Source organism: Telmatherina bonti, assembly GCF_933228915.1.
Source record: "Telmatherina bonti genome assembly, chromosome: 7".
In the NCBI taxonomy this organism is placed as follows: domain Eukaryota; kingdom Metazoa; phylum Chordata; class Actinopteri; order Atheriniformes; family Telmatherinidae; genus Telmatherina; species Telmatherina bonti.
The window spans coordinates 13,646,895-13,671,694 of record NC_136625.1 but is presented as its reverse complement, the minus strand read 5'-3'; the positions used below and the strand labels follow the sequence as shown (position 1 = coordinate 13,671,694).

Below are 24,800 nucleotides of genomic sequence, written 5' to 3'. Positions count from 1 at the left end.
GTGATGCTCATTTTAGCAAGACAATCAAAAACACATTTTCCACGTATAACAGTGAGTTGTGATGCGAAACTTGTCTGCCTGCAGTCCACATCATTTACCCACTAGCATGACGTGGTGCATACTGTGAAGGAAAATATCAAGTCAAGGCCTTGTACTGCTGAGCAGCTGAAGTCCTCCATGAAGAAAGAATGTGGAAGACATGTTTTGTTTTGTTTAGTTAAATGCAGCAGTTTTGTTAAATGGAGAGGTGAAGCTGCACTATTTTAAAGATTTCCATCTCCTCGCTTATTAACATACGTAATGGACAACAAATAAAAAACTGAGCATATATTTTCCAAAACAGAACCAATAAGACAATGTCTTTAATTTCTAAATATTGTCTTTGTAGTCTTTTCACTCAAACACAGGATCTCGTTCTGTTTTTGTTCACATGACACAGCTTTGCAACTTTCAGATCGGGTTGAAGATTTTGTAGCCAAACAAGCTTCAACATGAAACATGCAACAGAAGACTGATAAAGCAGCCAGTGCACACCCAGAGCAGACTTTTATACAAAGTCCAATCTATCAAATTCTCCATCCAGCAGCTAAATTTCTGCACTGATCAACAACATATGTAGCTGGAAGAAAGCTTGGATTCATCAATATGAGGTTTGTAAGTAATATAGAGTCATCATTCATAATTTATGTTCCTGTTGGTATTTGTGTGCTTGCACAGATTTTAAAGATCTTCCAAGAAGTCAATTTTTATTTTAAACTTTGACACAAGCTTTAAGTCCCTTTCAGACCATCATACTTAAATTCCAAAACAGCAGCCTCGCCTCCAGTGATTAGGGGTGTAATTCCCACATACTGGCAGTGATAGTCCCTAAGACAAAATTTAAATCAGTTCTCGGCAATGCATTTAGATCTTTAGCACAGGATAGCATGCTAAAATATTTAAATACTACGGTACTATAAATACTACCCTCAAAGAGCACAGGCTTTCTGACTGGATAAAGCTAATAACCATCAGCAAAATGTTCTAACAAATTCAATAAAACGTTCACTTGGAAGAGTTATTTTCTGTACAAGAATCTTCTCCACTTATTTACTGACCCAGACTATAACTGAAGCACGTACTGTATAAACAAGGCACACATCAAAATGATACCGTGCTAAATTTAGCCTCCTTGAAATGTTTTTCCTAAAGCTGGAAAGAACTTTACAGCCCTCTCTGTGGAGACAGAGACTCTTGATAAAGCATGAACAATAGAGCAAGCAAACGTGGAGAACAGGTCTAATCCACTGTCCTTCAGATGTGCCGTGGTTCCCTTTGATGCAAGTCAGACTATTCCCATCACAGATCTGCTATCAGTATCATAAATATGATATATGATATCATCTTATATAATAAGTTATGATATAACTTATGATCCGGTACCTCCTGTGGGCGATTACGTTAACTGGAAACTCAGTGAGTAGCAAAGTTCAGCAATGGTCAATTATAAAACTCATCAGGCCAAAGCAAAGTTCACCCAACTACTTGCGTTGGAAGAAAAGGGACAGCGAGCCTGTTCTGCGCGGCTCTGTAGATGAGTAAGAGTTTCCAAAATGTGCTTTCACATGCAGGACAGTGCCTCAAAAAACAAACAAATAATAAAACAACACGACAGTTCCTGCTGACTTCCAACAAGCTATTTGCTGGCCTGCCTGCTACCTCGTTTCAGCCATTTCTTCAAACGCAACACTGCAGACAGCCTGTTGTTCAGGCCCATGGAGGTGATAAGGCTGAGATATGAAACGGCCAACTAAGGACTTCTAGGAAAGCTGCAAAAGATACTATCACAAGCCAGTGCAGAATCTGATCCAAAAGACAAAACAATAGAGTAACTTCCTCTCCAGGAAACAATAGGAACTTTCCTTCCAGTTCCCATGTCTATTCTTGCTGTCAAGTATAAAGTCCAATGCAACTCTGTTAAAAGACATATTTAACAGTTGTTTTGCTATTACAACCTAATCGATTAACATGCAAGGCTTTGGACTCGCAGTCTATTCAGAAAGATGAATGTGTTCCCAGAAGTCCAGGTCATAACTTGTTGATCAATGAGTTTTGATTTCTAACTTGAGAAAAAGAAAGAAAAAAAGTCTGAACTTTTAAAACACAAAATTACAGGTTTAACTGGAAGGCATCTTGACTCCGCTTACAATGCGGATAGCAGCTATTTGACTTTAAAAACCTGTCTTGCATTGCAAGTTATACCGGAGTGATGTTCAGGAACTTTTTGTGAATTTGCCATTAAAATTATTATTTCAGTTTGATTAATATACTGACTGACAGTCAGTCTTATAAAAAAAGAATCGATGTCCACTACATTTTCCAAGAGCCAAATATTCATTTGTTTTAACTCAAAAGCCAAAACTTAAAGTTAAAAGCATCTAGTATTAATATTTGTATATTTATAACCACTAAGGAAACTTTAATTTGGACCATTTAATATGATCATTGAAGAAAATGATCGACCAAAAAGGAGAAAAAGAATCTTAATTTTGACAGTTTCCCTGAAAACACTTTTCATCCCTTTGTCAGGCCAATTGAGTCTGCCGCATTGCAGGTTAAATATAGCAAATTTACAACATTTAATAGAGTCTATTAAACCTAGGTATTGGTTGGGTTAATTAATGAATATGTCTGCTGAAAAGATCTTTTTATTTGACTGAATTATGACTGAATATCTGAATGATCAAAGCATCTATGCATCTTTTGTCAGGTGTGTAACTAAACTCTTAATTTTCAATGCAAAAAGATAATTAGAATCCAGAAAGCACCAGGGATATTAACATCAACATTTGAGCCCCATTTTTGGATATTAATCCCTTCCATACATTTACCATTGATTCACTAAACAATGTCAGCAAATACAAACTGATAAAGTGACCCAGATTAACTAGCATACGTTGCCTTGAAATATAACACTATTTGAAAGGTGTCCACTTTCAGAGGAACTCAAACCACTTCGGTTCTCTGGCATGCAACAGGAGTCCTGCAGGGCATAAAGTCCCAAAGACCTCTTCAGAAAAACCAGAAACAGCCTGTGGCTCGTGTTGGTTGAGGTGAAGCAAAGGGAGTGTGACTCTGTAAAGGAAAACAGAGCCTCCTAAAATGACGCGTTGAAGCGGCACAGTAACGCAGGTCAAACAAGCTGTGTAAGGCAGCATTCAGCAGCAGCTCATAGAAGAATGTATGACAGTTCCCTGTGAGACTTCATTAGGATGAGCCATTTCTTCCTGTGTGTAATTAGTGAGAGCTGTTTACTCAGGAAATTAAACTGGTGGCCATTTATTATGCAGAGAAAAGAAGCACTGCACTTTTTAGAGTGAAGCACATCCATGCGGAGTGGCATCAAGTGTAACAAAAGAAAGTGAGGTCTGTCTTTACTGTAAATGTGTCAACACTTGCACATTATTTTTCTCAACAGCAATGTCACGGTGACACTCAATCATCCGCTTCTGGTCAAGATTTTCTCTGCAGAAGACTAGCAGACATATTTATTGAAAATCGCAGGGCTCAACAGTCTTCATTTATGCTTCTGTTTTGTTTTGTTTTGTTTTTTTTCAATGAATGCATGCTTAAAAAAAAAAAAAAAAACATAACCTAAAAACTAAATCTGTGCAAATTATGAATGCACGGATTAAATCGTCCGCATGTAAATTCTCAAAAAGCAGCTGGAAAGGTGAACACAAAGACTGCTGTCAATTTTAGCCTTGCAGTTTGAGTAAGACAAAGTCCTAACCTACTTTTTGGGAAAAAAAAATCAGAGAAAGCTCAACACAAGTCCATCTGAAGACACTGAATAACACTGTCATGCACCTGACTAAAATTTAGTCAAAATGTGAGTTAGATGTAAGAATTTATTAACATTTATATAAGGCTTTTTATTCATGTGGAAAAAGTCAAACTGATGAGGACAACAGTTTAGTAACTTTGTACGCGGTCAGACTCCAACTTGGAAAGTAGCATTTTTCATGACCAACAGCACCTAAAAACCTACTTACAGTAATCTGAATACTAAAGTTATCCCTTTGCTCCACAAGAAGAGGAAGAGAAAGTATGTGCACCAACAAATTCTAGCTTTTAACTGTATAACAGAATGCTACACACACTTCTTTATAACTATGCATCAAGATAATATGTTGGAAATGTTCAACTATTCCATAAAACACTCTAGAGAAAAGATAAAAGCTCTGCTTAATAACACATATTACATACACACTACTGTGGTTTATTATACTCTAATTCACTAAATTGTTATAAAAAAATCTAGGTAGGCTCAAGGTGTCAAAGTACATTTAACTATACTAAGACTGAGACTAATACTGTTCCTATAATAGTCACTACAGTAATTAAGTCCAGTTTGTTACATAATACTATTAAAAACTGACTTCACAAATAAAAATTGTGAAAACACTTAAAACAACAAGTATAACAACCGATAAACTGTTACAAACATGCCATAACAAGATGAACAAGAACCACAGATCTTAAGGCCAATGGATCAAGCTCAACTACAGCTGCTTCAGTTCGCTGTTCTACTATCTTCAACTGGTTCTGCCAGTTGGCCAAAAGGCCATATTACTGGTGTTCATGGGCAGATTAGACTGTGAGTGGTGACAGTCTTACAGTCCTACACTGTAAGGAAAAAAGACTTTATTAAACTACAAGTAGGATCTGGTTTTGCTCTCAGTATTATTTATTTATTATTTATCATTTAAGCTGGATCAGTTTTTAGATGTAAATTTGTAAATTCCTGCACAAACATTACTCTGCATGACATAGGAGTACATGTCAGACGGAAAGATAAACCCCAGTTTGTTTTCACTGATAGGAGAACCTTATAGTGTGTTTGCAGAAGTGGCTATATTGTCACCTGTTATAATATGATTTATTATTCTTTAGTGGGTTTCAGAAACTAGGTGGCTTATCTGCATGCTGTAGAACCTATTCAACTAGGTAATAATGTGTAATTTATGACTTTCTCGTGTAGGTACAAACCCCAAAACTCTACTCTACCACACAACATTGACATATATTTTGTTTTTTCAAAGAAACCTCACAATAAGTTTGCAGTTTTAAATCAAAAAGCTATTTGTTACTGTTGTCCCAGAACAGATGTTACAAAGAAATAAAGGAAAATATACTGTACTCTATATGGTCCAGGACCTGAGGGTTTTTTGGTCTTTAGACTGTGTGCATTTCTACACTAAAGTAGTATTATTCAGATTCCTATGGTGTGGACTCTCAAAGTCTCCCAACTTTGGAGCACATTGCGTACTAAATACACTTTGTTAGACTACATTGCATGACTGTGATTACTTATTGTAAAAACAAGGGGAAGATACTGTAAATGATCCACAGTCCAAGCACTTCAAACATAATCCAACACTTCAATCCAAGAGGACTCTTTACTCTTGTTGTGAATGTGAGCAGCTAATCAAAACATCTGTGGTTTCTACCTTTTTTGTTGTTGTTGTTGTTGTTGTTGTCCCTGAACAGATGTCACACCCTTATATAATACTCTGGTAGTTTATAGGTATGGCCATATTACCCCAAACCACGATGTTTGACTGTGTATACTCGCCTATTCTGGCCCATTTCGACAGCTTTCATAAGTTAGTTATTGAAATGTCTTAAAAACGACAATGAGAGGATGGAAACCCCATCCATATACGTCTTCATCATTCGTGGTTGACAGCCGTAGGGGGTAGTAGGTAGGTAGTCTTCACAGCCAAGGCATCAGATGTGGTAAATAGGCCTCGCCACAGCAGTGACATAATTTCTGGACAGGCCGGTGCGTTTTGGTTTCTACTAATAAACACCGTACGAGTCCAACAATAACAGAGAGGGAAACAACCTACCGAGCAGCAGCAGCCGATGCGTCTGTTTAAACTCCCGTTTGAGCTCCCTCAGCGCCCTGTCAATGCTTTTACTGACTTTCTTCGCCTCTTTCTCGGCCTCCTTTTCTTCCACCAACAATTTGTCCCAGTTTTTCTGCTTTTGGGTGCTTGTCTTTTGCAGCAGCTGTAAGCGTCGGCCGCGGTCCTTTCCCGAACCCTTGCCGCTGCCGCCGCCGCCACCTCCTCCACCGCCGCCTCCACCTCCACCACCTCCGTTTTGTATGAGCACACTGTCGGTACCGGTGTCTCCGCGGCGGTGCACCTCGGCTGAGAGCCTGGCAGGGTCCCCGGGGCGAACCAGGCCGCCACTGCCGCCGCCGCCGCGTAGCGACGAGGTCTCGCCGCATCCCCCGGTGTCCTCCTGGCGAGCTCCCCCGGCGCGAGTCGGCACAGCGGCGTCAGGAGGCTGGTCTGAGTCCGATGTAGCGTTAGAGATAGAGCCGCTCAGGTCCCCGAAGAGCCGGGGACGCAAACTGTAGCACAGCCCCATGTTGAAACCAATATTTGTCTGTGAATGTGATTTTTCATATATTAAAAAATATTCAAAAAAATTTTTTAAAAAATTTGCAGATGCGCCACCAGCCCTAACGTGCCATCGTTACATTGGAGCTCCAGCGGTGCGATTTAGATCCGATTTGGGGCCGAAAATGTGAATGAATAATGCTCCGACATTTGCTATATGTCATTTTGCATTTTCCCCAGTCAGCCTTCGCTTCGTAGTTAGAGGATCACCTGATCTCTTAGTGGACACTGCGGGTCCACCTTACCGTAAGTAACCTAAAGCGCAGCCTTGAAGAAAAACGTGTCTATCCGCTTCACAGACAGACAACAATCCCACTGCACCGATGTTAGGTGCAATGCATGGCACGTCATATTACTACAGTATGGCCATTTCGAGAATGCTGGTCATGATTTTCATTCCTCACATTTCATGCCTGCATGTCCAAAGCTGTTGGTCTCTGCAGCTCGGCGAACCTGCTCTGTTTTGCAGCACAATGGCAGCAACTGACTCTGCAGGCATGCAGCCTAATTGAGGCATTAGGCTGTTTCCTGGCAACTTAAAATCCCATTAAAATTAGATTTAAACTTCTAGCATGGTTTTCTGTCAGATAAAATCATCATACGAAGTGTCCTTTCAGTAAAATCCCGTTTTGCAGGCTTAAAATATGTCATTCAGTTGTGTCGCACGTTTAATTCAGGATTTTATCAACATACAGTTTTACATTTCCAAAATATTGATCATCACTTCCCACATCTTCAACTTCTGAAACCCAGTACTGAAGTCATTGTAAGTATGAAGGTTACATATTAAGGTGTGAATTATTGGTCCTTAAATGTTGTTCCTGTAAGGACCTTATGTCGTTATTTTGGAAATTAAAAATATATATTTTAATTGTTTAATGCAGCAGCAATTAAACTTACCAATACCTTCACTCGTTTGCATTTATATTAGGAATTGGGGTTAAATCAGATCTGAACTGTGTTGATGTCCTGCTTAAACAAATATTTGAAAACCTTTGACATTTATTGAGATGTGAGGGTGTAAAGATCAGAAAGATTGTTAGGGAAGCAGGGCTGCAGTCATAACGGATGCAGGGTTGAAAGTTAACCAATAGATGGAGAAGTTGTTACATTCGTTCACATAGAAACGACAGTATAGGCATGTAAACTGGGAGATTAAAGCGTCCATTGTAAAGATTACTTTTTATTTATATCTTTGAACAAAATAGTATGTAATTAACCGTGCATTATTTCACATACTGCAGTCCTGGTGTAAAACATCAACATCTAGCTGATCCATACAGTGAATCCAAAACACTAAATTAACTTTCCTGTTCAACACAGTTAAGCTACTGTTTCATAAGTATCCATGTGGTCCTCAAGTTACATTTGACTTTAATTGCTTTAATTGCTCACTGTAATTGTTTTTGTGTCGAGATCATGCTCACTTGAGGATGATCTTTGAGAATTAGTACATAACCAATCAATTCTGCCTTATAGTTCATTTTGTGTGATTTCACCACTGAAATATAGAGAAGGTTCCTTCTTGACCACTTTTAATTCTATATGGAAAAGTCAGCAATTCAAGTTTATTTATAGACTTTTTCTCTAAATAAAGAAATGCACTTAGGGTAAAAGAATACACAAATGGCAGAAAGTAAAACATCATAAATACAGTGAACTGAAAAGGAAAATAGAAAGTATTTTTCAAAGATGGGTTATATAAAAAAAAAAACTAGGTAAGTAAAACTTCAGGTGAACCATAGGAGATATATCATATTTATCATTATTTATCTAAAAAAAAAAAAAAAAATAGACCAAAATGCAGAGGAAATGTGTGAACACACTCACTGCTTTCATGAAAATGAGAGCAAGTCGTAGTGTGGTGCTGCTCAAACTCACTCTAAATGAGGAAACATTGTCCAGGAGGAAAGACATCAGCAGTCTTAGAGAAACACCTGTTGATACCTGCCAATTTGTGTCATTAGAACAAACAATATGTGGAAAAACATCCTCTGGACAGATGAGTGGAGAGCATATAAACCCCTACCAACAGTTAAGCATGATGGAGGAGGGATCATGATCTGGACTTGACCTGGACACCTCAGAGTCATGGAGTCAACTACATATAAAGTATTTTAGATTCAGTGTAATGCTTTCTGTCTCACAACTATAACCTTGGTAGAAAATTAAGTTGTTTAAATGATGTTCTAGCGTATAAAATTTTCCAATCAGGAGAGGGGCTGTTTTTTGTAGGCTATGTAATAAACAAGGACCGAAATAGAGCCCAATTGGGGGTAAATCTGAAGGAAAAATATTCCTCTTTGAACAGTGGTATGCAATCTGTGGATCTTGAGTTGCATGCAGGTTTTCATCATTTCCTCCCTGGATCCAGCAGAAAGTAGAATTAAACTCTGCATTCATTGTCAGGGATGTTGGCTTACCTTCTTCGTGCCAATAAATAAGCAAAAAAATGTAACACTGAAATACATCTTCAAACCAGTTTTGCTGAATAGGTACCAAGGTGAAGATTATTTTAAAAGTTATTTCAGTATGGGAAGCTCAACAAAAATGTAAGTGGATCAAGTCCACAAACTAAGTATGCAGCAGGTTTTGATGCTTTTTAGGCAGATTTAAGAGCATTTACAAATGGAGAATATATCAAAGATTCATTCATTATATCAGATTATCTGTAGATTTGAGTGAAATTTGAGACATCTCTCTCTCTCTCTACATAGACAAGCAAGGAGCGGGCCATTAAAATGACAACAAACATCTACGCGTAGCTAACGCGTTGCTATGGTGACACCAGTAGCGGAGGGATATTACTGTGATTTAACTCGCCGAACTAAGCGTGGGTACGTACAAATTAATAAACTGGTATTGGAATTATCACTGATGATTATATTAATTATACACTTATTAATAAACGTTTTTCTTGTTTACCGTTGGGGGTTTATCTCTTACCTTTTCCAAACTACAGCATTTTTTATATCTTGATATTAAACATCAACATTTTCTCTAAAATTGCAGCGCGTAAAATGTTAGACTGTATCATAACTGGAAGCATGTAAGCGCGGGTAAAAATGGAAATAAATAAACCTGGTAGGTGGGTTGTCTTATTAATTTTACAGTATTAATTCACTTATATGATCTCCCACCTGCTCACAACAATATGTCGTTTAAAATTTGATTTATTTGATCGACTCAATAGGCCCTTATATCATCTTGCATATGCCATGATCTGGAAGACATTGACTGCTCGATGGACGACGAGACTCAACTTGATTCTCTACAGCAAACTGTTGGATCGACTCTTTACAATGTGAGTGTCTTAAGTATGACAGAATAAAGATGCGGTTATTAAAATAAGAAAAACTTAAGATAAAGAGGGATTAAAAATGGTCAATATATTAATTGGTAATATATTACCACTAAGTGGTAAGGTTAGCTTGGTTAGCCTCTTAGCTAGCTAGGTGTGTGCTAACTGGCTCGGTGTTTTTAAATGACTTCCGAGTATGTACACATTTTTTCACATTTTGTGAACTGAGATTTTTATTTATTTATTTTTATTTTGAACCCATAACATGAATACTTTCTTACACTTTTTTCTTTATTGTGATAAATGTTGGGGAGAAAAGTACTTGGTTAAGAGTTTAGTTCCCGTTGTCAGTTTTATACATATATAAAAAACAAACCTCCTCCCTCACCCACCCCTCCCATCTTCCCAGGGTAGGGTGGGTCGATGTTCATCTCTCAAGCTCTCTACCAGAGTCCTGGTAACATGAGGGTCCTACACAGTATCTTAGCTGTTCCTAGGATTGCGCTTTTCTGGACAGAGATGTCTGATGTTTCACCAGGTATCTGTTGGAGCCACTTCTTCAGTGTGGGGGGACATGGCCCCCAATGCTCCGATCACTATGGATACTACTGTTGCTTTCACCCTCCAGGCCTTCTCCAGTTCTTCCTTGAGGCCTTGGTACTTCTCCAGTTTCTCATGCTCCTTTTTCCTGATATTTCCATCATTTGGGGATGGATACATCGATCACTACAGCGTTCCTCTGCTGCTTGTCCATGATCACTATGTCCGGTTGGTTGGCCACCACCACTTTATCTGTCTGGATCTGAAAGTCCAAGAAGATCTTACTTAGGGGTCTCCAGTCCGTATTCTGCACAGATGTTCCTGTACACTATGCCAGCTACTTGGTTATGGCGCTCCATGTATTCTTTTCCTGCCAGTATCTTGCACCCTGCTGTGAGGTGCTGGATTATTTCAGGGGCTCCTTTGCATAGTCTGCACCTGAGATCCTGCCTGGTATGGTAGATCTGGGCCTTGATCGCTCTGGTGCTCAGGACCTGCTCCTGTGCTGCCATGATTAGTCCCTCTGTGCTGTCCTTCAGTCCAGCCCTCTCAAGCCATTGACAGGACTTGTTTATATCGGCCACTTCGCTGATCTGCTGTTGGTACATCCCATGCAGAGGCTTTTCCTCTCATGATGGTTCTTCCATCTCATGTTCCTCCAGGTTTCACTGTCTGAGACATTCACTAAGTGCTTCATCCGTTGGTGCCCTCTTCCTGATGTATTCTTGGAGCTTGAATGATTCATCTTGGATAGTGGCCTTGATGCTCACTAGTCCCGGCCTCCTTCTTTGCACTTAGTGTATAGTCACTGGACTTGGGGTATAACCCTCCATGCCTGGTGAGCAGCTTCCATGTTTTGTTCTGTTTCAACAGTTCCTTATTTGCCTAGTGTCTAGTGTTGTATCACCACACCCTGGTTCCTCAGTGTGTAACACAGACCTTGTTTGACCAGGCGACGTCTGAGCCGGCATGTCAGCTTCATAAATTCCACTCATTATGAGGTATTCGACCGTAGCGCTAAGGGTCTTGCCCAAGGAGACATATATATATATATATATATATATATATATATATATATATATATATATATATATATATATATATATATATATATATATATATATAAATAAAACCATATTTTGTGAACACTTTTATGTAATAATTTTAAGTGTGACCAAATGAGCTAACACAAACAAAACAATAACACAAAACTAAATTTCTTGCTTCAAATGGTCAGCCTCATATTTGGATATTTTAACAGCCATTTATATAAATGCAAGAAGGAGACCAAAATACTCACTGGTTAAAAGCTCAATCAGGTCACAGACTTCATCCGTTGTTTTCAATAGAGAACTAGGTTAAAGCAGGCCTCTTTTAAAAGTTGCCTGCCTTGGTAATAATAATAAATAACACATTTTGGTTGCCAGTATCTCCCGATCCTGTTTAATGACTCTGTATTCCTGGCCCCTGAATTGGACTTAGTTGCTGATGAATGAAAAATAACAGGGAAATTTGTGTTATGAGAAGTCAGTCAAAAATAAACTATATTGAATAAAAATGCGTCAATAACAAAATAATTCTTCAACACCAAATATGTAATAGTTATTCTCACATTTTAAGAAATAGAATTGTTAAGTTTTATGCATTAAGAATGCTTGAATTGGTGCAACAATCATTGCAAGTATATGTCATTTTAATTAAACATAAATAATTAATTGTCAGATATATCTGCACCACATACCTATATAGGTGACTTGTAACTTCATTTATAGAGTACTGTAATGACATTTGGACTTTTTAAAAATTGTATTATTTACAGTTACTTTTTTGTATAATGCAGTATTATGGCTTATTATCACACTAGAAACATATGGCCTGTTAAAAACCTTACTTGACTTGACACAAATGTGTCACTGTGGTCTTATATTCAGCCTATGTGGACTTGAACTACTTCCCTGGGATCTCCGGTGAGTTTGTTTCCTGCCACATATTCTTAATCACATGATGACTTAATCCACTTGCCCTAACAAGGGATCACTTGTCCTCTGCCACCGTAAAAGCTTAGCCGGGGTTTGTCTGTTGAACTAAAACAGGCAATATCGACACAGCTTCAATTTTACCAATGCCCTCATCTGGTGTCTCTCTACCATCATTAATCTGCGGAGGAAAACAAACAATTCAGGATGAACTTTTTTCTGCTTATCTGCCATTGAGTCTACTGACAGAAGCAGCATAAAGCAGTGCTGTTTTTGTATGCTTGTTTTTTTTTTTTCTCAATCTGTGGAGTGATAATACTGTGTTTATAATGAACGACGGTTCGAGTGTCCTGAACTGGCAGAGCTCTGGGCCGAAGGAGAAACCAGATTTTGTGTGGACGATGAACCGATACACCATGCTGAAGCAGCTAGGGGATGGTACATACGGCAGTGTGCTCCTGTGCAAAAGCAATGACACTGGGGAGCTAGTGGCAATCAAAAGGTAAGCCTTACTAAATATGCCACATACATACTAATGTAAGGCAATAGCATAAGTTAATGCCACTGATGACTGAAAGAGGTCAAAGTAAACTGCATTGTATGCAACATATTGGATGCATCAATAGATTAAAAATATAACATGATCTGTATTTTACAGATAAGTTGATTTTTTTTTTTTGCAGTTGACTAATGAGTTTCTTCTGTCTGGAAATAACATAAATTAGATGGTGGCACGAGATGGTAAGACATTATGCCTTTATAGACATTATACACGACTGACAAAAAGGTAAGATAGTCCGCTTTTTGTGTGACGTCAGAAGTTAAAATGCACTATAAGCTTTCCCAGGTTAACCTAATTTGACTTTCTCATAACTTTCAAATGCTCATAGTAAAAAACTATTTAAAAAATAACTAAACAAATTATTTATAAAATCTCTTACATAATGTCCTACCATCATTTCTTACATGTCGATGCCATCTACAGTCAGAAGGCCGTTATAATTCAAGAATTAATTTCCATGGGTTGTTTTGGAGTTTAGCTTTAGATATGAGAATTTTGTTGGTAACAATGGAAAAAGTTTATTCATAATTATTTTTAATTAAATCATATTGTACAAGCTAATTAAACAGTTGCAAAACATGGTATAAAATAGTTGGATTTAAGAGGAGCTATTTAGACATTTGGGACTAAAGTGCCGTTGCTTGTATATAAAATTTCACATTATTTTTCACAGGATGAAGAAAAAGTTTTATTCCTGGGACGAGTGCTTGAATCTTAGAGAGGTGAAGGTAAGAGTAATTATGGTTATATATTGAAAGAAATGTTTAAACAGTTAAGTACAGAAGGGGAAAAAGTCATATCTGTCATTTTACACCAGCAATTTTTGCACAATTTTTCTATAAAGTTGTCCAGACATTACCTTAACTCTAATGTACAAAAATAGCTTCTTATAGTTTATTTTTCTGGTGTTAAAGTTAAGTTATAAATAGTCTTATTAATGGGCATTAGTCCTGCTTATTACTAGTTTTATCTTGCTCATGTTGAAGCATAAGCCAAGAAAATGTCACTTAGTGTCCTCATTACATTTTCAATAGAATCCACTGCATAACGGCAGGAACCTGCTGAATAACACACTCTGTCAGAGCCTTTGCATTAAAATAAATGAATGAAAAACAGTGTAAGGATTAATCAGTCAACATGCTTTATGAACATAAACCTTCAGTTGCCAGACACTAAGTAGGGATATTTCTTGATCATTCACTTGCTTCCATAATGATCCGGTTGACTGTGATTCTGGTGTGTGTGTGTGTGTGTGTGTGTGTGTGTGTGTGTGTGTGTGTGTGTGTGTGTGTGTGTGTGTGTGTGTGTGTGTGTGTGTGTGTGTGTTTCAGTCACTGAAGAAGCTGAACCATGCCAATGTGGTGAAACTGAAGGAAGTGATTCGGGAAAATGACAACCTCTACTTTGTCTTTGAGTACATGAGAGAAAATCTCTATCAGCTGATGAAAGAAAAGTAAGAACACATCAGAGACTGTATTATATTTATGTGTCTTACAGTTAATATTGGTTCATGTGAAAGCCTAATCTATGTTTATAAATTGTATAGAAAGTCTTATCTGTTACTGTTTGATAAATAGCCAGTGACTCAGTCAATAGGAAGAATGAAAACTGAAATATGACATAACAATCCCGAACAGAGCCGGTATGGATGCTATATAAGCTTATTTCCCAGGAAAACACAAACAAACAAAAAACAAAAGACCAGTTTTCAGCTGGTACGGGTGTTTGGTGTCATTTCTGCCTTGATAAAATACAATTGTTTCATATTGTTTTTTTTCCCTTTTCTCTTTTTTCTTTTCTCCTTTACAAACATGCGCCTGCCAGGGAAGATAAGAAGTTTTCTGAAAACGAGATAAGGAACATTCTGTTCCAAGTTTTATCTGGTTTAGCATTTGTTCACAAGCATGGTAAGAAGCTCCTCTGTCTGCCTTTGACACAGTAGACCATGACTTATTGATTGATCGACTTAAATCAGAGATGGGTTTTTCTGGGACTGTTCTTCAGTGGTTCTCCTCATACATAAAAGGTAGAACCTTTAATGTTGCGGTAAACAATATAATGTCTCATGTGTCTAAACTGTCGTGTGGAGTGGCCCAAGGTTCTGTCCTGGGACCTGTTTTGTTTCTTTTGTATTTATTGCCTCTTGGCCGACTTATTTGTGGTTTTGAAAATGTATCTTATCACTTTTACGCTGATGATATTCAGTTGTACTGTTCCTTCAATGATTCAGAGTTTTATTTTTTATCTATGTTGTTAGAATGTGTGTCCTGCATTAAAAACTGGCTCTCCTCAAATTACCTTCAGATAAATTCTAACAAAACAGAAACTCTGATCATTGCCCCTGATAAAAAGATACCTATGATCAAAAACTATCTTGGTGCTCTGGGATCGTCTGTGAAAACCAGTCTCAGAAACCTTGGGGTTGTGTTTGATCAGGCCATGTCTTGGAGTCACACCCGACAACTGACCAAAAACAGTTTCTATCATCTAAGAAACATCTCTAAAGTAAGGAGGTTGTTGTCAAAATCAGATCTTGAAATGATCATCCATGCTTTCATCTCGAGTCGCATTGATTACTGTAACTCTGTTTTCACTTACATAAATAAGACAACTCTAAATAAGCTTCAAATTGTGCAGAACTCTGCTGCCAGACTTTTGACAGGTGCAGCCAGAACAGCCCACATCACCCCTGTTTTGACACGTCTTCATTGGCTTCCTGTTAAATTTCGCATAGATTTTAAAATTTTAGTATTGACCTTTCAGGCGTTACATGGTCAGGCCCCTCAGTATATCACCGACTTACTATGTCCATACTCTTCTGGACGCTCTCTTCGGTCTTCTGGCCAGAACCTCCTGAAGGTTCCAAAAACTCGTTTTAAAACTCGTGGTGACCTGTCTTTCCAGTCTGTTGCTCCCAGACTCTGGAATGAGCTGCCTCTGTCCCTTCGTGTGCTTGACTCTGTGGACTCTTTTAAAATGCAGCTAAAGACTCTACTGTTTAGAAGAGCTTTTGGTTGATTCTTGGATGATTTTAATTTTTACTGATTGTTGCTGATTGTGTTATTGTACCCATTTTTATGTACAGCACTTTGTGATTTTTATCTGTGAAAAGCGCTTTATAAATAAACTTTACTTACTTACTTACTTACTCCCTTTGGCTTGTCTTAGTTGCTATGTTAAGTCATCGTAACTGTGTTTCAGTCAAAGATCTGTGGTTTGAATTAGCAGAAAGTTTTATTTAGTGGTAGAATTAGTGAGTGGTTGTCTAAGTAGTACAATCTAAGAGAGAACAGCTTATTGTTTCAGAAAGTTATACAAGTCTGTGCACACATGAGCCGCAGCAGCAGTTGCAGTGAGTGCCTCTTGTTCTTCAGGTTATTTCCACCGCGATATGAAACCAGAAAACTTGCTCTGCATGGGCCCAGAGCTGGTCAAGATAGCAGATTTTGGACTAGCAAGAGAAATCCGCTCACAGCCGCCTTACACGGATTATGTGTCTACAAGATGGTGAGTTTTATTTTATAAGCTAACATCATAGAGTCTGATGGTGGAAATGTGAATTAAACACAAACAAGTGGAGATGGATGGTCTGCTGCAAAATCACATATTAAATGTAAATTCAAGAAAACTGTTGGACACTAATAACAGAACGGATGTTCATTGACAAACTGGAAAGCAAATAACTAAACAGAGAATAATCTCAGATTTTAAGATTTTACAAATGATTATTGTCTATTAGGGGGTCAATCTGAAGCTTCTGTTGACCATGGTGTGTATTTAACATAGTACTTTTGTAAGTATTTGCCTGCTGTAACAAAAAGGGAAACATCACTCTGTAAAAACTGATAATATGAAGATAAATTGATGATAGAAGATAATTAAATCACCACAACATGCCTTACTATATATTCTTCTGTGTTGTTACATCAGGTACAGAGCCCCAGAGGTTTTGCTCAAGTCCAACTCTTACAGCTCTCCCGTCGATATCTGGGCCGTGGGCTGCATCATGGCGGAGCTGTACACACTAAGACCTCTGTTTCCAGGCATCAGTGAGGTGGATGAGATATTCAAGATATGTCAGGTGCTGGGAACACTGAACAAGGTCAGGAGTCATCACAAAAGGTGTTATAAGCTGTACATCTCCTGTGTTGGCAAAGGTTACTGAAGAGGATTTATCTCTTCTTGTAAATAATTTTTGAGTTGTTTTTAGATTTTGTTGAGTAATACTTCAACTTTCCCCTCTCGTCACATCAGTCAGACTGGCCTGAAGGCTTCAGCCTGGCTGCAGCCATGAACTTCCGCTTTCCAAAGTGTGTCCCCACCAGCTTCAGATCTCTGATTCCCAGCGCCAGTGATGACGCCATTAAACTAATGAAAGACATGCTGCAGTGGGACCCAGAGAAAAGACCAAGTGCCGCTCAGGTATATTTAAGAACCCAATAACTTTTCATATAAAGTTTTGAATAAAAAGAAAGATTAGTTAAGACAGATGGTTATTTAAGTTTGCAAGTCTTCTGAGTAATGTTTCTACCCAAGGCACTTTGACTTGGTTTGAATTCTCTGTACTCCTTAATGTGTTTTGTGCTGTGTTGCATGCTTCTCATTCATTTAAGAAACCAAAAACACATCTTGAACATGTGCTAAAGAGACACATTATTGATATTTTTATGTTTGTATTGACCATATGTTTCAGGCTCTGAGGCATCCATACTTTCATGTTGGCCAGTCACTTGGTGCCCCTCTAAAACACTCAGAACGACACAAACACCAAGTGTCTGAGGCAGCTGCAGAACCAAAGCCCTTGTCTCTTTGTAAGACAGAACTGGACTTCTCTGAGCTCAATGAAAGTCAGGTTGCACCACAAAGCCACAGCCAGTCTCTCCATCAGCCTCTTCAGCAGATCCCCGTTCCTCAGGAGCACATGAGCACCCTGCCAGATGAGCAGCAGGAACTGCTCAGCCTGGTCAAACAAAGGCAGCCAGGAAGCTTACAAGCTGTATGTATCACTCACTCATGTTACTCATTCAAGACCTGGAACTTTTCACAGCCTCGCTTTGTCTTCCTCTTACAGCCTCATCACATCCTGTGTTTCTTCATCTAACTTAGCTTCAGGTTTAAATGTCAACTTTAGAGCTTCAGATCTGAGAAAGACCAAAGCCTAATGATTATTCATTTGAAATTTATTTTCATCATTTACAATAATGGGATCCAGCGCTGTAGCCTTACAGTTGTGGCGTGGGTCCTGTCTGCCCGGACCCGGGTGGCCCCCATGGTGATTGCCTGGGTGGTCTTGGTTGGGGGTAGTTTGTGTAGAGGCTCCCTGAGAATATAGTTTCCTAATCTGGTGCACACCTAGTACTAATGCACCTGGCCATTCATCTTTTAACTGTTATAGGGCTAATAGGGCATGGGTTAGGGTGGTTGTGGGTGGGTGAAAGGGGACTATGGGTGTATGCGTGTTAGTGTTTTATCTATTTTGATGTAAATTGTTTTATAATGTAAAGCACTTTGTATTGTTTTTAAGCACAAAAAGTGCTATACAAATAAAGTTTGACTTGATTTGATAATGATAAAAATGTCATCTCATCCACAGATACAGAAAGGAGCTGCCACCGGAACACAGAACCGTCTGTCGAGGTCTCGGACAGGACGTCGACGATGGGTCCAAACATCTTTTAAGTCGGTCAGCTGGGACGATGAGGATGATGCAGAAGGAGTTTCTATCTCTAAAAAACCCACAATCACTTGTTTGAAAAACAATCTGGATAAACCCGGCCTTAACAACACAGGGCTGAACAGAGCTCAGTCCGCCACTGTGTCTGCCAGGCAGCACTACCTCTGCCAGTCCAGATACACACCTGGTGAGAGTCATGTATGGGTGTCTGATCATTATGACAAAACTTTCAGCTGTTTTACTTCCTGTTTCCCTTCAGTTTAGTCACTCAAGAATAAAATATGTCACTTTTCCCCTAACCTTAAAACAAGAAACAGACAGAGACAAAACAGCAAATACTTGCTTGATGTAACTGCAGTTTGTTCTTGGTTTGTTCATTCACTAAAAGGACTCTTACAATTCTAAAAAACATTTTTAGCAAACGAAACATTTAAACCAAACCTTTAAATGTTCACAATTGTCACATATAACAAAAAAAAACTGATGAGTGAGTCAGACATGTGTGCTAATACTCTAAGCTAGTGGGTCCACTCCATTTACTGCCCAGGTGACCAAGCAGCTAACGCGGTGGACGGAGTTTTCACTCCATTTAATACAGATGATCAGCCAGAGTAGCAGCTAAAGGATCTGCTAAGATCTGACGGCTTGTACCACAAGAACGCACCTTTTAAACACATGGGTGGAAAAAATGAATCAGAGGGAGTTTGCAGAAAATGTTCCAACCTTATAAAAATAATTTTGATATTTGGCCTTCATAGAAGTTCAGTGCATCTAAATTTTTCTTAAAACAACTTCTGTATTTATTATGATTTCTGTTCAGCTGCTCTAAACAGTAGCTATAGTTATGTTGTGTTATGTATGTCCGACTCCTGCATACTGCATGTCCTTAGTTGTTAAGGGCCCTCCAGTGGACACTTGCACTTTGCAGACAACAGCCTGAAACAAACGCATGCAAATTATGTGTTTATTATTAACTTTCTATCATTCTTATTATTAACTTTGCTCTGAAAGATCCATGTGTTGGTTAAGTTTTTTTCCACCAGCCTCGCGCCTCCACCACTTGTCATTACTTCTCAACTCCTCATCACCCAGCTAATAGAAAAGGAGCAGACCCATTGTTTCTCAATTGCAGTGCTCAAGAACAACTAGCCTGTATGTTTTAGATTTTATTACAATCCAACTCACCTCACTCTGGAAAAAATGCCCCCCTCCCCCCGCCCTCAACCTTTTTGCAAGCCCTCTAATGCACCATTGTTTATAGTCAGATGTGTTAAAGTATGTTTACATCTGAAATATGCAAAAAACAAACAAACATGCTCTTAAGATAAGACAGTTACTGCAAACTTCAATCCAGAGGTAATTTTCTATTTTTGGTGTTTTTTGTTTTTATTTTATTGTAACTTTATTATATTTTTATATATATCTGATTAAGTTGAAAGAATAACATGCAGAAATTCTGAGAAATCAACATAATTTGTTGGTATCACTGTTTGATTTTCATATTTGATTTCTTTTACTTTGATACTGTCTGTATTTTATTTAAATTAAAATAGTTAGAAATTTATACTCAAGCACGGTTTTGCAGTCAAATTTCCTGCTGCTTTTTAAGAATCCTGCATGCCGTGTCATTTTTTCTCACATTGATAACTGTGGTTTGCCTGTAGACTGTGGAGTGAATTTAATCATGCACTCTATTTTAGCCTAACTAACTTAAGTGGTCATTTCTGATTAGCAATGGTAAGTGAGACCATAGAATAACCATCTTTTGGCTGATCAGTTCATAACTAATTAGACTAAAATGATCTTGATAAGAATAAAAAGAATATAGGCAAGCACAACTGAGAAGTTTTTAACATCAGCATTTGGGCTGGGTACACTGAATTTACTCTCAGACGTTTGTTTTTTTCAGGTCTAAATCCAAAAAGGAACTCCTCTGTGGTGGATCAGGGGGTCAACAGAAAGCCGACAGGTTTACACAGAGGAGAAGACTTTGAACTTCCTTCAATTAAAGGTAAAACAAATATTACTGTAATGAAGATGTCTCTTTGCGTTATCCTCTGAAAGAGTATGTTAACAGAAGTTGTTGACAAAAACACTGGTTTTTATTAAAGATTCAGGGGATCTAGACCTGTTATAATAATGCAAAGTAATCCAAATCTCATGATCATTTAAAAGCACTATTTTTTTTTTTTTTTACACGTTTTACTGACATTCAGATTAATGCAATAAAATTATTTAAATTCTATAAAGTCAGGAACATCCTCCAAGGTCTGTTATGATATATGTTTATCTCTGCTAGAGCCTTTTATATCATGATGCATTACAGACTGCAGGGCAAGCTCATGAAGTTTCCTAACTATTGTAGCTAATTACAATATTATAGAGACAACGGAAATGTCAATTTAACAGGCTGCTAGTTCATTTTTCCTCACTGATTATCACATTCGCTAAGCAGCTACATTATTCTAAATTATCTGGCTTGACAAACATCCCTTCCTCTTCCCAAGAATTTTTAAGTGAAGCTTGTTTCCTCCACCGATTTCTTGTCTATCTTTATTGTGACGTGGGGATTTTTCTAAAACAACAGATAAGCTGCTTCTCACAGAAAAGACTCCTCTGGATATTGGTCTTTCCAAAGGTAGATTTAGGTTTTTTTCCTTTTATATCAACAAAAATGCACAAAAAAATGTGGGAAAGATTTTTAAATCTGTGCTGGATATTTATTTCCTGTCCAGACTCCTTCATGAGAAACAGCAAGACTTTCATGTCACCTTTCCAAAAGGTCGAGATGGGAGCAGCCAGACAGAGGATTATACTGGCACCCATAGGAGGCACCTCAGCTGGTGAGTCACCCACCACGCCTTTCTATCCTCTCAGCGGCTCAGACTTTCTTTAGTCAGTGTTGTTTCATCTCTATCGGCTGATAAGAGAATATTCTGGGGTTTTGAAATGTCATTCATTCAGGTGGTGACTGTTTTATGATTTTATGGTTTCTAAATTATAAGCAACAATGTGTTTCTGATCATGTTTTCATAAATCTTCAGCACAGCACCCCCTGAACTGTCACTGCAGGAGCTAACTTTACTTTCTTTCTTTTTGCTCATCATGTAGTGGATCTGTCCTTTGTTGCTGATCAAGGAATTGACACTAAAACAAAAACATCCAAAAGGAAGATCTCTGTAAACCAGTTCAGTCCCTCAATCGAAGGTTAATTAAAACAAACTAACAAAAACAATCATCACTGAAAACAAAAAAAAAAAGATTCTGCTTTTCACATTTTACTTTGTGCTTCTTGTCTATCAGAGTTCGAAAGATGCAGGGTATCCCTGAGTCCTGAGATACCTGGATCCGGCACCAGCTCTGTCATGAAATCCATCCTCCCCAGGAAGACAAATATTCAACTAATGCATGGACGAGTGGACTGGACCGCCAAATATGGAGGAAATCGGTAGCTCGGAAAGCTGCTCCACAGATGACTCATGGGAAAAGTTCTCAATGCATTTTTACTGGGAAATGTGTGTTCCTTCATGTTCCTGACTGTTTGCAGCAATATTTACATTAAATACACATTTCAGTACTCAGTTATATACAGATGGGTTACTTCAGCTGTCAGTATTTTTTTTAAACAGAATATAAGTAATATACAGTGGTTATTTTATACTTAGATTTTATTACTCAAACACAGTAAAAAATATGCAAATATACAGTTTGATGCATCATACAGGTTCCAAATGAAAGATTAAAAAAGATAAACAATGGTAGTATAATTTCTGTCATCCCCTGTCCTATAAAAAAATCACTTTTTATATTCTAAATATGGGGGTAATGCTTTCATTTTTATATTCAAAGTGTTTCCAGACATGATGAAAAGATTTCCATAAAGATATTTATTTGTGTGGTTTTGTCTTTAATACTCCAATGATTATCTTCACCAGCATCAGTGCGCTGAAAATAGAGACAAGATTAAAACTGTTTATTTTAAAAAGGCCAAGCAGGCTACATCAGGGAGAGGGGAAAGCCGTATTACCTTGCTAATGTCATTAATCCAGCTGGCATGAACTTCCAGGAGCTGAGAAATCTCAGCCCCATCACCACTGCCAATGTTCCTGCTGTACCTGTAATTAAAGGCCAACAAGTGTTAAGTGTGAGTTTGTGGAAACTTAAGCTGTCCTGATGCAGAACAACTTTTAGTTTAACAAAGCGAAGTCCCTTACCAAGTGAAAGCCATGCATTCTTTGGATTGTGAGATACAAGATAAGCACCAACAGCAGCCAGCAGGCCAAACAAGAGTCCTGCTACCAGAGAGGAGGTGCTACCTGTGGAGGAGGTGCAGTCTGTGTTAGGTTTCTCATCACCCATTACTTTACATTACCTACATTTCATAGCTCTGTACTACACATGTCTATTATAAATCATACTTTATATTAGAAAGTTGATTATTTTCTGTGGTTTTATGTTAATATCAGTTGGAAATGGCACGTTTTCCTTCTTTTGGGTTTAAACTACGTTCAACAAGCAAAACAAAACTTTTTTACAATAGTTAAATGTCAAGTCAGTGAACCAGTTTTATAGTGTTTAAGTTATGAAAATTGTAGCTGCAAACTGAGCCTCGCCTACCTGCTTTCAGATATCCAAAGACTCCTCCTGCTGACACCAAAGCAGCATAGCTGAAGCCAATCCAGTCAACATGCATGTTTGCAATCAGGTTGCTGCACTGTGGTGAATCTGCAAACCTGGAGGCAGAGAGCTGCTTACCCGGACTGGACCAGAACCAGCAGTAACCAAATGAAAGTTAATCAGTTTCACAGTAGTAACCGTATGATAAAAAAAATGAACATTTTTCAATAATACCTAATTAAAACGATTAGATTTTAAACAAACTCAAGTCTGAATCACTTCTTAATGCGGTTCGCAACTTCCGACCAAACCGGAAGCACTTTACTTCCGGTATACCACGGGTTTTCAAAGTAAACGCGACGTGTTGATAATTTATACTACTTTATAAAGTTGTTTCCACTCAAATGTCGTGTTCCTGGTCAAATTGGAGTGTTTTTATGTCTCTTTTTTTTTTTTTTTGCTTTTCTTAACTACATACAAAAACCATTTTAAGCTCTGAAAAATATCTCAAGATTTATTGTTGAGAGGAAAACCGCAGTGAAACTACAAATAGGGTGTGAAAATGTATTCCATGTAATCTGAAATAACTTTTTGTATGTGCACATCTGTGTGTGTGCACTCGTGTTTATAGCTACAAATTTGTGCACTTTAGTGGTATTTAACACTCAGGTTTTTCATTTCACCAGTGGACAATGTGTGTATCTTTATTTTCAAATTGAAAATTACTGAAAGGAGATTAAATTGTTGAAAGGACATAAGTAGCTAGAATATAGGCCAACCAGAGTCTGCATCCCACAGGCTTTTTGTTCCCTCGTTGTTTGAGACTACTAGCAGACCCATGTAGGCTTGAAGGTCTACTGGGTCCAGTTCTTACCAAGTGTCCCTATACATACATTTCCCCTCTAGGTTTTTCATTTTCAGTATAATCCCACCATTGGACAGTTTTTTTTCTTCTTCTTCTTTCAAAGATTAAAGCTGGACTTGATGTCATCCACACAAGATGTTCTCTACTGTTGGCCCTGGTGTCATCTTTACAATGTTTTCCAATCTCGCTCAACCTCCTGTGTCCTGAAGGGATAAAGACCAGAACAAGTCTCCACTCTTGGACTGGAATGTCTTCTCAGGTGGCTGTTCTTCTCAGTCCTCATCTGTTGACTTGTTGGTCTACAGTCTGGATCAATATCAGTTTGGTCTTCCATTTCCTAGACACCGTCCTGTTTCCAGTTCAACTTCAGTGCCTTCTTTATCTTCTAAATCTAGTCCAGATCCTCTGACAGATAGCCACACGGTCAGTCGCCTACTAATTGTACTCAGAATAACAGAGCAAGGTCGAGCTGTATTTTCATGGTCTGTGTGAAGATATAATGGAAAAGTCAGGAAGGTGTTGCTCACATTGACAGAGGGTTGGGTTAAGTACAAAAGCACAGGAAAAAATGGGTTCAAGTAACAGACACCTGTCTAGCCTGTATGAAGATGTACACTGTTTCATCAACAGATCAGCACATAATAAAGGGGTGGAATATGTTTTGATGTTTTAAATAATGAATATAAAGTAAATGTGCATTAGTTTCCTATGGCTGTCACTTTTGACCAGAAACACCAAAAGTGTAGCATGGTCAACTCAAACACTCAAAATTTTAAGGCCTTGAGGTGATCAGATGTAAAAGACAATATC

At 38.2% G+C, this 24,800-nt stretch overlaps 3 protein-coding genes across 3 annotated transcripts in view; 1 reads left to right on the top strand and 2 right to left on the bottom strand.

The window, feature by feature from the left end:
* gnal2 (guanine nucleotide binding protein (G protein), alpha activating activity polypeptide, olfactory type 2) overlaps window positions 1–6,423 on the bottom strand; it is a gene marked incomplete at its 5' end in the record, with an annotated part of 46,333 nt that extends 39,910 nt beyond the window's left edge. Inside the window, one exon of the mRNA XM_079244425.1 lies at window positions 5,895–6,423. Coding sequence (XP_079100551.1) covers window positions 5,895–6,423 — 529 coding nt within the window. The remainder of the gene's footprint in view (window positions 1–5,894) is intronic.
* Window positions 6,424–12,673: 6,250 nt separating this feature from the next.
* On the top strand, window positions 12,674–21,404 carry LOC306758426 (serine/threonine-protein kinase MAK-like; the record flags this gene model as incomplete). The annotated part of the gene is made up of 11 exons (XM_079243754.1): window positions 12,674–12,774; window positions 13,508–13,562; window positions 14,166–14,287; window positions 14,659–14,741; window positions 16,209–16,341; window positions 16,765–16,936; window positions 17,089–17,256; window positions 17,528–17,830; window positions 18,428–18,695; window positions 20,418–20,519; window positions 21,244–21,404. The coding sequence occupies 11 exons, from the start codon at window positions 12,674–12,676 to the stop codon at window positions 21,402–21,404; spliced, it is 1,668 nt and encodes a 555-aa protein (XP_079099880.1).
* A 1,127-nt stretch (window positions 21,405–22,531) lies between these two features.
* tmem14cb (transmembrane protein 14Cb) lies at window positions 22,532–23,252 on the bottom strand (the record flags this gene model as incomplete). The annotated part of the gene is made up of 3 exons (XM_079243753.1): window positions 23,126–23,252; window positions 22,723–22,824; window positions 22,532–22,623 (listed from the first exon to the last, which is right to left on the bottom strand). Exons 1-3 carry the CDS (start codon window positions 23,199–23,201, stop codon window positions 22,532–22,534), a joined length of 270 nt encoding a protein of 89 aa, XP_079099879.1. The 5' UTR covers window positions 23,202–23,252.
* Between the last annotated feature and the right edge of the window lie 1,548 nt (window positions 23,253–24,800).